This window comes from Rhipicephalus sanguineus, chromosome 5 (genome assembly GCF_013339695.2).
Source record: "Rhipicephalus sanguineus isolate Rsan-2018 chromosome 5, BIME_Rsan_1.4, whole genome shotgun sequence".
Lineage (NCBI taxonomy): Eukaryota > Metazoa > Arthropoda > Arachnida > Ixodida > Ixodidae > Rhipicephalus > Rhipicephalus sanguineus.
Window position 1 is genome coordinate 147992241 of NC_051180.1, and position 17671 is coordinate 148009911.

Below are 17671 nucleotides of genomic sequence, written 5' to 3' on the forward strand. Positions count from 1 at the left end.
TACTACGACCTGTCGTTTATGTTCGTCATACAGTCGTGTCATGCCATGCCAATTATATCTATCAAGCTAGCGAAACGGCCACGGGTGCACCATGAGCCTGGCATGTAAATCATGCCATACATGACATGCATTTCATGATTTTCATGTTAAGACCCATCATTTATTTTTGTTATACAGTTAGGTACACCATAGCAATTTTGGTATGCATCAAGCCAGCGAAATGGCTACGAGCATACCATGAGCGTGGTGTGTAAATCATGCCTTACACGACATGCATTTCATGACTTTCATGTTAAGGCCTGTCATTTACATTTTTACACAGCCATGTCACGCCATAGCAATTTTGGTATATATATCCATTTATTGAAATGGCCCCAAGACCGTGTAATGTAAATCATGCAGTACATGATATGCATGTCGTGATTTGCATGTTACAAGCTCTCATTTATGTTAGTCAAGCACTTTTGTCACACCGTACCAATTTTGGTATAATATGAAATTCACAAAATGGCCGCGAGAGCACCAAGACAGAGGCATGTAAATCATGCCGTGTATGCATATCATGATTTTCATGTTACGATCTGTCACTTATTTTTGTCATTTTTGTCACACACTCACGTCACATCATACCAATTTTGGTACATATCTTAATGAAAAAGCCGCGAGAGTACCAAGACCATGGCATGTAAATTATGCCGTTCATGACATGCAATTCATGATTTTTACGTTGCAACCTGTCATTTATGTTCATCATACACTCATGTCACACCATACCAGTTTTGGTATATATGTCCAGTTAACGAAAGGGCCACGAGAGCACACAGTTGTAGGTGGCTAGACAAAGACGGACAGGCGGGCGGGCGGGCGGACGTAAGATGTTTGCTATTAAATACCTCACATTTAATAGCCTCTGAAGGGGAGACTTCGACACAATGCATACCATGGTAACGGGATACAACGTACTGAAATGCACCGTGTTTGAATCACCTTGTCGTGAAAAATTGTGAAGTGCCTAAACACTGCTCTGACTGACATTATGAGATCAGTGTGCACCTCTTCTTAAAACAAATGGAATGTTATGAAATTGGTACAGATCTCTTCTTCTGCGGTATGCTGGCTTGGCTGAGGGCTCTTGAGTACACATGACTGTGGTAGTCAAAACTGTACTTATAATTGTTTTGACTACCGTCAGTTACCTGCTTCTTTCCTAATCATCTGTTCCATTCATATGGCTTGTTCCGTAATCTGCACACTTCATTATGTCAACTGGCTGTCATGGCTTATGGCCCTTATATGAGACAACCGAACTGAGTTACTGTTTTCGGTTCTGCCCATTCTCCCAACAGCTGCGCCTTGTGGACAACCCCATCACTTTCACCCAGAGTACTTCTCAATAGTTGTGTGCCACCTACACCGCTAAGGCAGTCACAGAAAGATTCAGACTGGACGATAGATCCCTGCCAAAGAAGTTTATCAAGGTAAGGTCAGCTTAATTAGTTTTTCAGAACTGTTTGTCCATTTTGCTTAATTAAGAAGTGGTGGTTGATGCTCATTGTCTTCGGTGTTGTTGTGTCGTGTTGTAGCATCTGCAATCGGTGCATTACCTGTATTTTCCACCGTGTGAGACGCAACATTTTAATGTCATTTAGCATTTGCTTTGGGAAGACACACAAAGTAAAATTGTTTTGTGATAGAAAAAAATCTGTTCTTAATTCACACAAGGTCCATTTTGGGGGTACACTCAAACTTCGATATAAGGAACACAGATATAACGAATTATCAGTTATAACGAAGTAAATGAAGAATAGTCGTCATAGATACAGTGTCATAAATGCAATTTTTGGCTATAACGAAGTTATTTTCATGTCAGATGTGGCCTTGTTATAATGAGGTTATAGTGTATACTATGTGAAAAGAATAAATTCAGTGAATAATTGGATATGTTAATGCCCTCAGCCTCAAGGGTCCTGCTGCACATCCTCCCTACACCCTCACCCTCACCATGTAGGGGGGTGCAGTTACTTTGTAACTGGCACCTCTTTCACACATCAGCTTAATTTTCTTTGCATTTTTCACTCTTCCAAATCCATTAAAATGAAGGTTCAGCTTTTGCATAAAAGTTTCTGATACACAAATTTTCAGAAAAAAGGTATATAGCAGCCGGTTCCCAAAACTGTCATTTCTGTGTGTCGCCTATCATTAAGGGTTACATTCATGCACTTTGCATCTTGCTTTGCATCTTGCGAATCTTGCTGGAGGCACAGACTCCAGCAAGATTTGCAGACAATGGAAAACTCAAATTTCTACTTTGAACTAGGCAAGACGAATGCACAGCTGCAAACTCCAAGTGCACCGAACCAGAGGCGAGATTAGACAGTTCTCTTAACAGTGTGTATCTCGCATAATCTCTCCTTTGTGTATGTAGCTTCCGCTCAAAGCAAAGTAAAAGTATTTAAGATCGCACGCTATCTCGGTAAGGAAGTCAGCGTGCAGTCAGTGGCAGCGGGCAAAACGCAGATGCAAGTAAAATGAGGACGACGCAAACACCTCATTCTACTTGTGTCCGTGTTCTTCATGGTTGACTTTCTATGCTGTGAGTATGTAAAGTTGCCCACCTTTCTGCATTTTTTGACTGCGTTTCGTGCACATGGGACGAAGCTGGGAAAGGAGTGCGGTTGTGTTAGTGACACCCATATGTAGTGCAGTTCACTTGTTCTTGAATGCTTTCTACAGAATATAAATACTTTATATGTATATAGTCAGGGTGTGCGAATAATGAAATTTTTGAATATGAATAGAATATGTTATCATCATCAGGCTGTTTCATGTCCTCTCCCAATGATCTCCAACCCACCCATTCCTGCTTGAGCCAATTTCATTTATTGTGCCTGCGAATTTATTAATTTCATCAGTTCGTTACCCACCCCTTCTTGTTCATGGCCATGTGTGCGTTGTTAAAAAGTTGCAAAACGAGACGTAACAATAGTTTTCATTACTGTTTCAAAACAGATTAATGAAACTGCATGTCATTAGGCTGCTGCACAATTAAAATACTTTTGGCAACGCACTCATTACAAATTATCGTGCCGAAAAATTATCTCCTTGACATGTTCACAAGGCGAGCACTCCTCAAGTGCTGTAGCAATACGTCTGAAAGTGAAGAAGACCCTCTTCGTTATGTAATATGATACTCGCACGTTGCCATTCATGTGGCCTAGCATCTAAACATTGTGTAGGTAGCATTGTTGACAGTTATTTTATTGTGCCTGTTATAGAACACGAAAGCACAACACATGATGCTGTATAAAAGACTTGCAGAATAAAGCTTGGTGAAAGAGAAACCGCCCCTGTCGCCTGAGCATGCTGGAGAGGCTGGAATGGAGTACCGAGGTCATGCGTATTGTTCAGTGATTACAGTAAAACTTCGGCAATTGCTGACAACGAATCATAAATATGCACTGAAAGGTACCATTCAGTAACCGCGAAGTTCTATGTAACCTAATGGGTACAAGTTAGCTATATTTTGCATTATAAATAAAAATGTGCAGCATTCATACGTCGTCACTTATTCAAATATTCGAGTCGAATGTGCTTCGAATAAGGAAATTATTCAACTTGTGTCTTTGAAATTTTGAATATTCTCACCCCCCTAATATGTAGCTAAACCCCGATATAAAAAAGTCGGTAAAATCGGCAGTTGTTATATTGAAATTTCACCGATTATGCACAACATAGTCGCCAACAGACTATTTTTATACATGAAAGGGGCCAAAGTAATAGGGTAGCACGAGAAGCTAATTTCAATAAAATAAGTTAATTTTCATAAACTTGAGAGCCGGTCACCACATTTAGGGTTTTATGCCGTGTGGAAAGAGTTGGTCTTCGCAGTGGCCATATGGCATGCGGAAAGTCAAAAGAAATGCAGTTCCAATACAGTCTGGTAATTGGTGGAAGTGAGGTCATCATGCCCATTCCATCGCTGCGGCTTGCCATCAAAACCGGGCGCTGACGCACTGCACGCACTGTGCAGAGTACGGAACTACGCTGCATAGAGTGTGCAGTATGATGTGCCAGTTGTGCCTGCATGCCCTCCCTCTCCACCGTTTGAGAGGAGAGAAAAAGGGTGCATCAGGTGCATCGTTGTTTACCAGCCACTGCCAGAAAAAACTCTGCTCCTCTTTGTGACCACTCTACTCTATTCATAGTGCACGATTTGAAAGTTTCGTTCACAAAAGCTGCTTACAACACAACTGTTGGATCACTGGCACCAAGAGAACTTTCTGTTGATTACCTCGGTTTTCTATTGCAGTAGCAATGAAACTTTGTTATAATAAAATTACAGTTCAACATGATCTGTTACATTGACATTAAGTATACTGCTGATTTGTGAATGTAAAGTTATAAAAAGTCACAGTTTCGCCGCAAGGGCGAAGCAATGAATGCGATAGCAAGAAACTAATGCTATACGAAGTGAGGCTCGCCAATAAATACTCTCAGTTTGAACAGTGCTCCTGTTGTAAAGGCGGCCGAAGAAGCGAAGGAAACTAGCGTGCTTCAAGTGTCGAGCTGTGACACTTGATAGTTCGCGCTCATCTTCTGTTTGTTCGTTTAGCGGAGTCCCTTGAGCTCGAGTGACTTTCATACGCTCTGTAACATGAGCGCGGACATCACGGTGAAAGCTCGAAGCATCCCTCTTCCCCGCACCACGAGAAGACTGCGCGAGCAGACAGCGGAAGGGCAAGGTTCTCCCTGCGCAAATATAAGAAGCGAGTGAGCTCGCCGACGACTTTTAAATCCGCCTGTTGCGCTCCTCGCACCATCTCGCTGGTAATGAAGAAACGCTTATAAGCACCTGCCGTCTCTGAGTCCTGCCAGCGGTAAAGGGTGTGTATATAACACTCGCCGTTAGCTACCTGAAGGATCTGCGCTTTCTGGCGTAGTGGTTAGCGCCGTGCGCTGCGGAACAAGAGGTCGCTGGTTCGATTCCACGCTTCGGAAGCATTTTTCTGAATTATTTTTCTTTGGGACTTTGGGATATATATATATATACACACTTATACATATACGGTGCATGACGGCGGCGACGGCGACGGCAAAATCCAGCCGAGACTGTCCATGTAATTGCTATCGCAATAAAAACATAAATAGTACATTGTTATACCATCAAGAATTCAGTTATGTTAAAGGGACACTATAGTGAAGCAATGAATTGGTTTAGATTGATGAATTATACTCTGAGAAGTCTAATGTCATTTAATTTTACCATCAATGTTTGTTAGTAGAGGAGAAAATGAAGGTTAAAAATTCATTTTTAAATTTTGCACGGAAACCGCTGCATGTGCAGTCACAGATTTTTCGTATTTCGGTGACATTGGCTCTATGAAATTTCCTGAAACTTGGTATGTTAAGTCTATGGCCCTCTTAGAGGACAACACACTTAATTTTTATTGACTAGGAACAACGTAGGACCTAATAGACACCGTCAAAATCTGTGACGTCACGGCGTTTGGTGAGGGAATTTCAAGGTGGCGTAGCCACCCGCACTTTATTTCTGTGCATCTTCTCACTTACCAAGTGCCTTCTCGTGGCAAGCGTGGTGGTTTTGGAATTGTGAAAGAGTAATTTACTCATATGAGAAAAATCGTTTTTCTCTTCAGTGTCTCTTTAAGGCTTGTTATGTCAAGGTTTAACATTACCATACAACTGTATAACTTGTGGACATAAGATTATGTCGAATCGCATATCATTTGTGCTCCTTTGGGCTGCCACTGTGCAGCAAACTATTGTTTTGGCCATAATTGCAAGCAGTGCCATGTGTCTTCTGGCCACAGAAACTTCATAGTCACGTTAGTTATTCACTGGCAAATGGGTGGATTTGTGACAACTTTCAAGTAATAATTACGTGATCTCTTTCGTGACAATTGCTTGAACGTTGCTGCCTTATTGTTTTGTATGGTGCGTACTGTCACTTGGTTGGGATGGTGAAGTAAGCAGGACATAAGCCGGTAAGAACTGAACTGTTTATTGGGTGGACCTGTGTTCAGCAAAAAAAGTAGGATTCACAGTGCAACAGTAGTGGCGAAGACATTCGTCGGTCGTTGATAAACTGATTGTCCATGAAAAGCGTCGGCTTTTATACATGCCTGATAGAACCTTCCAGCGCTGTCACTGGTGCTTGCGTTAGTGCCAGATTAAATTCTGTTGCTGGCGTCCTGCACGCAATCTTGACAGAACAATCAGAAACAATCTCAAAGTTTCTCAAACACTGTGGTGTGGCCCGCACCGAGTGGTGCTACGTAACAGTTTTTGTGGTTTATTCCCAATCACATAAGAGAAATGAGTTATCATAGCTGCAAAATAGCAGTGCATCAGCACACTCTCATTACATTTAAAGCAGGCAGAAATGAGACTTCTTGAAAGTGATACATACTGATCGGCCGAAAATTTGTTTGTGCTCACGAAGGCACGTGTTTAACCTTGTATCAGCTTCGTTTTCTTTCAGTCGTTTTCTCTTAATCTTTTTGCTACCTCCCGCCCTTTACCTTATCCCTCCTATCTGATTGTTAACCTTTATTTGACACTTTGCAAGCTGTAAATCAACCAGTTTTGAGTTTGTGTACCACCTGTCCTGTAGTCCCTGTTTCGCTGATGTCTCGTAATACGAAGCGCAAGAAGAAATAATGAATTCTGATATCTTTTTTTTGCATGTGTGGCACACTTTCTTTTGGTAACGAAAGCAACCAGTGATGGCAGTCCGCCTGACTTGTCTGGCGCTCTCTTCTGCGTGTGAAATTGAGTACAAGCACCCTGTTTGTCTTGTCTTCTGCAGCCCACCTGCGCCAAGCAGCCGAGTACCAGGGCAGCCGATGTGCCAGTGCCAAATCCGGTAATCTTGGTGCCCTCACTTCAGCCCACGCTTGAGTCGGACGACAGCAGCAGCCTGGCGGGAGAGATCACGGAGCAGCGTGGTTGCGAGGCAGTGGCCTCTACGTCAGCATTGACATTGAGCAGCGAACAGAGTCTCTCCGCGTCTGTGGAACAGGACTGCAGCTCGTGCAGCAGCGTCGAAGCGATGGACCCCGTGGCTGGTAGAAGGCTGAAGGGAGGCAGGAAATCCAAGAAGCGCCAGTCCAGCAGGGTGGCGGCCATCTTAGACCAAGAAGGATACGCGGCCCCCGTTAAAGAAAGTGGCAGTGGTGAGATATAGAGTTGATGCTACGCTATGCTACAACTGGACGTACTATACATTGACAGGATATGCTTGAACTTTGCTGTGCATTCTGTCATATCAATTGCTACTATATAAGTATTTAATTAATTTTGATTTGCCAATCAACATTTGCTAATTTACTTAGGCAACATTTTGGTCTTGGCCTCTGGCATTGTGTAATAATTTTTATGCTGCCGTATCGTCATCTGATTAGCGTTACGATGTGTAATAAATGCATTATCATTATTGTCACTAGCATAATCATAAAAACATTTCATCGATCTGAGATAAAGGAGGAAATCGGCATAAAAATCATCAATACCTACCTTTGAGAATGCAGGCACTACCACAATTCACCGTTCATGTATATGTACAACTGTTGCATCATCTTTTATCTGAGAAATTATGGGCATTTTTCGAAAGTGGCAAGTTAAAGAAAGTGGCCGTTAAAGAAAGTGGCAGTGGTGAGATATAGAGTTGATGCTACGCTATGCTACAACTGGACGTACTATACATTGACAGGATATGTTTGAACTTTGCTGTGCATTCTGTCATATCAATTGCTACTATATAAGTATTTAATTAATTTTGATTTGCCAATCAACATTTGCTAATTTACTTAGGCAACATTTTGGTCTTGGCCTCTGGCATTGTGTAATAATTTTTATGCTGCCGTGTCCTCATCCGCTTAGCGTTACGATGTGTAATAAATGCATTATCATTATTGCCACTAGCATATTCATAAAAACATTTCATCGATCTGAGATAAAGAAGGAAATCGGCATAAAAATCATCAATACCTACCTTTGAGAATGCAGGCACTACTACCACAATTCACTGTTCATGTATATGTACAACTGTTGCACCATCTTTTATCTGAGAAATTATGGGCATTTTTCGAAAGTGTATTCAGTAAGAACCCAATAATTGTAGTACGGTGCAGTGTTAGCACAAAGCACTGCTCTTTGGCTTAGCGCTCGCAAGATCAACACAAGGTAGTACATGTGTTGTGTCGTGCGACCCCTGGTGTCATGCCAACACACCAGCTTGTGCTGTGTTTCCTGGTAGTGCCGCAGGATGGAGCCAGGCCTCCGCTGGTTATCTATTTTTTTTTAAAGAAGGGGGAAGAGGTGATTGGCCGGCTTGACACGGGTCACATGACTAATGGGGCTATGCCGGGTTGGCTCAAGAATTCGAAAAAAAGAGAACATCAGTGGAATCCCATCCTCGTCGCCATGTGTTATATCGACGCCATGTGTTGTATCGGCAGAAGCGTGGCGTAGCCCGCAGCCGGCCGACTGAGAGGCCTAGTGCCGGCAGGCGCGTGGAGTAACGAGACGGACACACACTCTCCAGTCTCGTCCCGAACGCTCCGTGTCCGTCTCGCTACTCCGCGTGCCTGCCGTTCTAGGCCTCTCAGTGGGCCGGCCACAGGCTACGCCATGCTCCTGCCTATACAACACATGGCGTCGATATAACAACACGCTTGGCAATAGGTTGCAAGGCATTGTAGATAAGCTCAAGTTGATGCCCAAACAAATGGCATCACTCAAAATGTATATGCACCATGTGTTTTCCCAGAGTCCTCTACACTTGCTCTGCCTGCTACAGTAATTGCACAACTGCAGCCGGTAGTATGGTAAGCACTGTTTCAGACAACTGTTCAGAGGTAGTACAGTATCCCCTGGAGCCTTTCTGGAAGGAGTGACAGGTGATTGGCAGCCCCTATGTTGCCCTGTTTCTTTGCAGGTGTAATTGGGAGAGAGCAGCACAGGCCGAATAGGCGATAACTCACTCAAGGCAAGGTGTTAGGTTAGGTTAGGTTAGGTAAAGTATGCTGTGCTAAGTATAATGTCGAGAGTGTGACTCATGCCTGGGGTGACTGCATTTAGACGAGGGGACAATAGGAAAAATATTTGTAGGTGCAGCTTTTTTTAACATTAAAGGGGTACTTACATGAAAGTTTTTGGTTGTCATTAATTTTTTTTTTTTTTGCGTCAAATAAAAGGCCAAACCCTCAAGAGCCTAGAAAATGTGCTTGTAAGCATGAGTGCGCCCTGAAGAAGTAATTACAGTATGTTTTTTTTTCAAAGAGAGTTTCGGTTCCTACTCTACCCTGATGCCACGACACGGTATCAGCTTCTCATCACACGCTCATGCAAGATATTGTGAAGTTTCCATGGCCGCTCCACTCCGTGGCTCCGTTCGCAAGTGCATGAGCGGCCATTTTGAATGTTTTGGTACCTGATGTCATAACAAAAAGCCATACCAGTGTGTGAAGTCACCAGAATTGACGTGTAGTATGACGTCACGATAGTGTCGATGTCAGTAGGTGTGCCATGTGATAATCGACTTTAATATCAGAATAAAATATCTTATAGGCATTTACTGAGCTTCACACTTGCTCAGCGCTGTCTCTGTATACAGGAGTAAATTCACCTTCGAAAATGGGTGTCAGTACCCCTTTAAAGAACCTCAGGTGGTGGTAAAAATCAATCTAGATACCTCCACTGCAACATCTCTTTATAAGTCCATACCGCTTTGGAATGTTAAACGTTTGAGTAGGATCAGTCAAGTCCAACCTTTGATTTCTGTACTTTGCAGTCTCTGCCTTGCGCAATGACTTTCTCACCTACAAAAGCCAGCTGGAAAGCCGGAAGGAGCAGCTTGGTGAGGAGTGGCTCGTCGGAGTGTCTGCTCTCCAGTTGCCTGATGCTCAGAGCACACCCTGTGGGACACCGGGCACCTACACCTCGCATGAAGGTGGCTTTCTAACAGCGAGCAGGATGGGGTCGTGCGACACCAAGGACACGCACAGCGACTCTGACTCAGGACGTGCAGAATCGCTCAAGACTGTTCTCTTCAAGGAGCCAGTCGTAACAAAAGTAGAAGGTGTCGCGGAAGAAGCAAAGAACGATTGTGCCGACGAAGAGGGCCCCCAGAGACGCATCTCCGAGCTGAGCCAAGGTGTCGTCGTGCTCGACGAGGTGCCGCCAGACCCGTTGGATGAGTCCAGTGTTCTGTCCCCAATGGAAGGGTTCAGTTGGACCACGGCCAAGAGCGAAGTTACCCCAGACACTGAAGAAACTACTGAAGGTAAGTTGCCGCACCACTTCTTATCTTTGCAGTGTAGTGACAGCAAAAAGCGGGCATCGTGCCAGGGATAATGAAGAATTACATCTTTTGTCGGGTGAACTTGCACACGTAAAGAAAGAACTGAAGTGGCAATTATAGCGACAAGAACAGTCAGCATTCATGGAATTGGAATTGAAGCTGCTTCGGCCAGACATTATTTACACATGTTGCAAAAGTTCCTTATGACCCACATGGTGTGCGGCATGTGGTTTTAAAAGTTGGAAGCATCGCATTAAAGACAAGTCCAGATAAGGAAATAACGGTGCAAATTAAAGAGTAGACGACAGTCACCTTGTAGCAAAAAGATAAGGTTCTATGACAGCACTGATGAGAAAGTGAAGAACACATTGGGCTGCATTTCCTTGGGTAACAGTGGAGTGTAAAGCATCAAGTTATTGTCGAGCATAATGAGTGAGTGAAATTCAAAGTGCAGGAATGTGGAGACTTATGAGATAGCCACCCTTGTTTTTGCACCTTCATTTTGCACTTTTCTGTGATATCATAAGATTGCTTTGACTACAAGTCATGAGTCTGTAACGTCAATTGATTATCGACTTGATGCTGTTCTGGTGAAGTCTTCTTCATCCAGAACGCTGATATGAATTGAAAAAGTGAGGTTCGGGTTAGGTTACTTGAGCCTCAGGGGAAGCGCCAGGATTTTTTTTCACTGTGGAAAGGGCACCCACGACAAGCGAGTTCCTTCAGGGGGGCAGGTAGTCTAGGCAGTTATGTGCCGTGTTTTCAATATATTTGCTCTTGGGGGGGCCAAAAGGGGAGTAGGCAGAAATCTTAGGGGGGTGGCTGCCCCCCCCCCACCCACTGGTGCAGCCCCTGTCCAGTTGGGCAGACTTTTCTCATGTTACTGGACTTGCCTTTCTGAATACATGAGAACATAAAAAGTGGCATTCGTTGTGGGGAAGTAGAGTTGTGTCTCCAAGCAGTGCGCGAAGAAAAAATAGGGTGGGGGGAATCGCTTTCTACGCACCTCGAGAAATCACTTGGCGCAATCAAGCATTGATGGTCTGTGAATCATCTAGACAGTTGAGAGAACTTGCTTTGTCATCTACAGTCCATGCACAAAGCTCTATGTGTTGAAAGTAATCGATTCACCAGCACCACTATATTTTACCTTCTTTTGTGCAGACATGGACAGCAAGCTGTTCCTTGTCCAGAAATGCAGTGATGGCAGTGAAACGTCAGTTTTTGTCGGCGTGAAAGATGACGTGATGAGGGAGAGCGACAGCCTCACTGGGAAGATTTTACAGCGCCTGGACCTTAACATACTGTCTTCCGTGACTTTGGTACGTGACTGGTAATGAGGCTTTGCATTTGCTCAGTTGTCATTTTAGTCAATTAACATTTGGTATTGCACAGAGCTTACTATTCCTTGAGTGTGCAGGTATTTGCCCCTTAATATGTTATACAGGGATAATTGTGTAATGAGGTTACTGGTTTGTACCTCATCCTCTTTGGGGTGCCACACTGTCCATTTGCATACTGTCATTGAATATAAGAGCCTCCATTAATGTCTTTGTTGGATTTGCCGAGCGGAATGTGTTCACAATAGGAATCAAGAGAGAGAAAATATTTAAGTATGGTTGCAGCTAAGTGGTTGAGTATTGTGAGTATTTCACGTGCGGCAGCAAGTCTGGGGGAGTACATTTTCAGCAGTTTAAGGAGACGAACAGCAGGAGGGAGCAAAAGAAGTTACAATCGAACTTGGATATAATGAAGCTGGATAAAGGAGATTATATCACACTCACCGACTAATGAAAATAACTTCCTTTTAAAAGATGAGACATTGGCTATAAATTGAACTAGGGACGTCCACTGTCAGCTGTGCTGACAGTCACGGAATTTTGCGGCAGCAGGTTGACAAAATCTGGTGCATAAAGAACATTCTTGGTGATGCTTAGGAACACTTAAGGTGCAGGATAAATTTACTGCCGAACATACGTAGTCTGGCTTACAAAAAAATGGATTCTTTCTGGTGCTTGTAAAGAATGCACCACAAAAAATTGTAGGTTTACTGTAGGTGAGGTTCAGTATATTGAGTTGCTTGCTATATCAAATTATTTATATACCTTGCAAGCCTGTTTATTATCACTGGTTTCAACAGTGAAGGGACTCTCCAAGATATGTCTATAAACAACGAATAAGTATGGCGCATATCTTCAATGTTGTCACAACTGTAATGTCGTTGTTCACTTACCTGGTTTTTATGCATTACCTTGCAGCATGATGACATGACTGTGAAGCTCAAGTTTGACACAACTATACGCAGTAAAAAGGAGAGATGCTACGTTTTTGACAGCAGCGAAGATGCAGAGGTTAGAAATGTATTGTTTATTTACACATTTGACGGTTTGAGCATGTCTGTATACAATGAATATTACTTTTGCACATTACTGAAATACAGTCAAACCTGCCTATAACGAACCTCCATACAATGAATTTCTCGATATTACGAAGTTTTTCTATTCCCCGCCGTTACTCCATACACACATGTATTTGCAACCTCTAGTAACAAAGTGGCAGCGGGAGACACCCTTGATGTAACGAATTTTCGCTGCCAACAACCTAGTAATTTTACCCCGAATTTTGTCATTTTGGCATGAGCAGGAGCCGCACGCATCTTCTGCGGTTGCCCCACTGACGACGGAGTGCAAAGCGGCGGCGGCGCGCATTGCGTGCTCGAAGCCCTGGCGACTGCGAGGCGAGAGCGAGCACTCGTTCATGCGCGCGGGCAGCGGGAGTGTATGTGAGGCGGGCAGGCGCGCCTGTGTTCCTCAGGCCGGCGTTCTTGCCGCCGTGGGCACATGCGCGGGCGTGCCCTCTTCCCCCCCCCCCCCCCTTCATAGATCATCCAGCAGCTCGTGGGTGGCACCACACTAACCACGCCGGCTTTCTTTAAAAATCAGTTGTTGCAGAAATCAGTTGCAGAAATAGTGACATCAGGTGACACCACTAAAAAGCTTGCTCCGTGTCATCACGCATCGAGTTCGCGCCGCATATAGAGAGCGCTTTTCTTAATGTTCCGTGGCATCCGTGTCGTTCGCTCTTCGTTTTCAATGCTGTGTGCACATACATGGTTTATCTGTGCGCGCATGGAGCAGCCCCTGACGACATGCAGCTTTGCGATTTTTTTATGTGGACAACTGTATCGTCTCTACCAAGATGTCAGATTAGGTGCTGGTGGAAACTGTCCGACACCACGGTGACAACGGATCTTCAGATGTAGACTCGTCACATGCTTTGCTGTCTTGTGCCGCGCCACGGGTTCGCTAGACTGTGGCCTTTGCGATTAGCGTTGCCAGAGCCAATCTTGGAGGCCATGGCTAGACGATGAAGGAGCAGCGTTGTATTGATGTCCTACGAACGTTCAGTATGGCAAAATAATGCAGTTTCTTGCCAGCTAAATAAATGTTTTGGGTGAGCTCTACCTTCAGTTCCCCTTTTGTTTAATTTGTGCGTTTCCTTCCAAATTTTCTTGCTGAAGCTGCATATAACGAAAACCTGTTTGTGACAAATCTTTTTGTGAAATTGTCAGTTTCGTTATATCCAGGTTTAACTGTACTTGGCAATGTAGATGGCAGTAGCAGTGCTTGCAGGCACGCCTTGTGACATTGTCTTCAGTCACATTGTGCTGGACGCATAATTCGGTTAGTACTTGAGTACTCCATGAATTGAAAAAATGAAGTCTCTATACTGTGATGATTGCTAGTTTTCCACTTTTGCACAAACAGTTGAATAAAACACAATTTCAGTTATGACTCTTCATGCTATAGTAGAAATCAGCCCTACAAGATGGTGCTGCTAGCATTGACAGTTTGATTATTCGGTTATTTTGTAAATGGCAACAAGTGTGTAACGAGCCTAAATGAACACCCTCATGTTGTCACATCATCACTGCTTCATGATTTTACAACTAACTGCAGGAAGTGACCCACCTCGTAGATCAGTGGCTGTGGCATCATGCTGCTAAGCAATAGGTTGTAGGTTTGATCCCAGTTACCTCCACCACATTTTGCCAATGCAAAATATGTTTGTGTACCATGTATTGAGTGTGCGTTAAAGAACAAACACAGGTAGTTAAAATAATTCCAGAGCTGTCTGCTAAGTCTGTGCAGTTTTGTAATGCTAGACAATACAATATAAATTTCTGCTAAATGCATGTCGGCACATTGCTATTATTATTTTTTTTTACTTACGCCAATACAGGTTATGAACAGTGTCTGCCATTTTGACTGGGGCAAAATTTACCATTCATTGAAGGATACTTTAGTGCATAAACAGAATATCAACTTCAGAGCTGGCTCTGGCCACTGAAAACAATCTCGATATGTTTACCATATTTTTTAGAAAAGGACGCTTAACACTGCAACAGAACTGCTAACTAAATACTTAAATTCACAATCTTTTTCTATGATCTACATATGTCTACCTACACATAAGCTCTAAAAAATATTTCAGATGAAGAACTCAGCTTCACATGCAGTGTACTTAGAACGTATGCAGGTGTTTAAAAACTTAGCTTGATACTGGTTAGTAATTTACTATCATCAAAGGCAGATAATAAATGAACCTGCTAGATTACCACACAGTGGAACTTCCATCAGCTGTCGTGGTATTTCATGGAACTAGTGATTTTTTTAATAGCATGCTTATAGTTTACCAACTTATAATGCAGCACAGGTTTACCAAGAACGTCTTACAATGTAAATTATGTCCTTGAAATGTCATATTGATAATGCTAGTGATAACAAACATAAATGTGTATTACGATGCCCTCATTCTTGTAACTTGTTAGTAAAAGAATGTTTTTTTTTTTCACGTGTTCACTTTCAGGAAGTTGTGCAACTGCTACAACCTTTTGTGGAGGCTAAGGCTAGGAAGGACCTTTACTCTGAAATGTTACAGGTAATGGGGGTGCTTGTTTTTGCCATGACTTTATTCAGTATGCAAGACTGTCATGTCAGATGGTGTATAAGAACTCTTGGCTGATTATAACAATTCCAGAATGCTATTGTTAGTTATACACAATACATACATGACATGTTTGTTTAGCATGCATAGTGTCCATCATGCTTTATTGAAGCACTCCAACTTTTTGGACGTAAGCTTGGATTAAATAAAACAAAACATAATATGACACAGTTGAACCTTGGTATAACACGCTTAAAGTACCATGTTATATTCTATATTCTTTACAAACATACAGATATTGGCCAGAAAAAAAATTGTACTGATGCCTCTGGTGAAAGAACTGCAAGTGGAATGCTTTTGATGTGCTTGCTACAAGTCTCCTGTGAATTTCGGTGGTCCGTCGACACCTTGCCGTACTGATACAAGGCATGGGAACAACGATTGATTACACACATGCACTTTGAACTTACAGATATATGCAGCTGTGAAATCCACCTTATAGCACAGCATCAGCAAATTCGCTTGCTGCTGTACAGCCAAGCCAAGCCACTGGTCAGATTGTGCACGCCGCCAACAGAACCTTTAGTCAGGGCGGTGTGGGTAGGAACCACACCTGTGCGCCCCATAGGGACCATGTGGGCATACATATGCACTCTGGTACTATTACTACAGCCTTCACTTCAGCCAACACATTTTATCTCCAACTCCATTGCTTATAGAGTTTGCGAGTGCAAACATATCAGCGGTGAGCTTCCTGTGATGGCTTGTCACACCAGCCACGCTGCGTAGTACACCGGGCCTACCCAGCACCCCTTTGTTGGCAGTTGGTAAAAAAAGTTCTGGCCTTGTTCTGGCTGATAAGGCAGGAACTTCGGTCATGGCTGCCATGTTTGCAGCACAACATGCATGGTTCGTGTACAGAACTTTCTGTGTCTGAAATTTTGGGCATTGCTGTTGTGCATTGGTGCTGAGAGTAGGTGCTAGTAATGCAGGAGTCACGCAGGTATTAAAAATCAGGCACCTGGAAAATCAGTCAGCGACCGTGTGCAACACTTTTTTCTACCAGAATATTTACATTGAGGCACGTGCCAACAAAAGTTAGTCCTTCTGTAATTGGTAGTGTCTCGGATCCCACATTTTTGTTTTGTTATAGCGAGAGAATATTTGTATTGGAACGAAACAATCACATTTATAGGAGTGGTCTGTCTAATAGGCAGAGCTTTTTGTCACATTGAATGTGGCAACAGTTGCCATGGCAGACTGTTTATTTTTTGACATTCTCGGTCTCCTCTTTTTGCAGTGCGTGAAATGTAACGCACAGTTCCCGAAACAGGCAGTCAAAAAAGTGGTCGTTAGCACAACAAAGGACAACATTACCACAGGTAATTTCCCCGCAGTTTTTTGCATGCCTGAAACCAGCTAGAAATTGTTTTCTGGTCGTTCCTGCAAATTCTACTTTCTGGCTGCTTGTTCTGCAAGTGTCCTTACATAGTCACTGACATATTCGTTGAGGAAATTTGTACTGTTGTGCCAAACAAATGCCGAACTCAGCAGAAAGCACTATGCTCGGGCTGCAAAGGTTGGGCATTTTTCACTTTCAGAGACAATTCTAGTTCATTTTATCCATTAACAGGACAGTTTTACTTTGTTATAATGATGTTTCAGCTACTACATAGATATCTATGGAAATTTCAAGGAGAATTGTATTTAATTTATTATAGTAGCCCGTTCAGTTAAATTCGTGGATGTAAGTCGCAAATATAATGCAAGGTTATATTTGAAGCTTGTCTTGTAACCTTTGATCATGCCCATTTTTTGTGTCACTTTCTTTAGTTGCTTTAGCATTTGTGGCACCAATTGAAAAATACAACTGTTTTTTCTCGTTTTACTATCGCTTAAAAATTCACTTCCAGTGCTTTGTGTCATTTAGATCTCAGCGAGTCATTGCTTCTTGTGGTAACCTAGTTTTTTGCAGGACGTGTAAAGTGTTGTAAGAGTTGTAAGATGTTGCAAGCTTTTGTTTGTTTCATAATATTAATTTTATTTTTTTACCAATGACCTTTAGACGTCCATGAATCGGAGAGGTGTCCCCAGTGTGACGGTGAGATCCTTCTAACGTTGGACACTCCAGAGGCTGTAGACGCACTTTCATCTCTTGCCACAAGTGCTCCAGAAAACATAAGGTCTGTCTTTAGTTGGTCTGGTTGTTAGTTTACAGTCAAGTGGTATCTGATGTTGGCAAGAAACCTGATTTACTTAGTTGCATCAATAATTAATTATATCTATATTTGTTATATTGAGCTTATGCTGTATTAAGTTAAAGGGCTGCAGAGAAATGTTTTGTACACAGTAATCAACTGTTCCCAATAAGTAAACATCATTGATGTGAACATGCAAGCT

General features: G+C 42.8%; 1 protein-coding gene across 1 annotated transcript in view; it reads left to right on the forward strand.

Annotated features, from left to right (window-relative positions):
* Positions 1 to 17671, forward strand: part of LOC119394334 (serine/threonine-protein kinase 11-interacting protein-like) — a 62834-nt gene that overhangs the window by 14913 nt on the left and 30250 nt on the right. The window contains 8 exon segments of the mRNA XM_037661629.2: positions 1347 to 1478; positions 6830 to 7196; positions 9815 to 10306; positions 11489 to 11646; positions 12583 to 12675; positions 15194 to 15265; positions 16572 to 16653; positions 17337 to 17454. Of these exon segments, the coding sequence (XP_037517557.1) occupies positions 1347 to 1478; positions 6830 to 7196; positions 9815 to 10306; positions 11489 to 11646; positions 12583 to 12675; positions 15194 to 15265; positions 16572 to 16653; positions 17337 to 17454 (1514 nt within the window).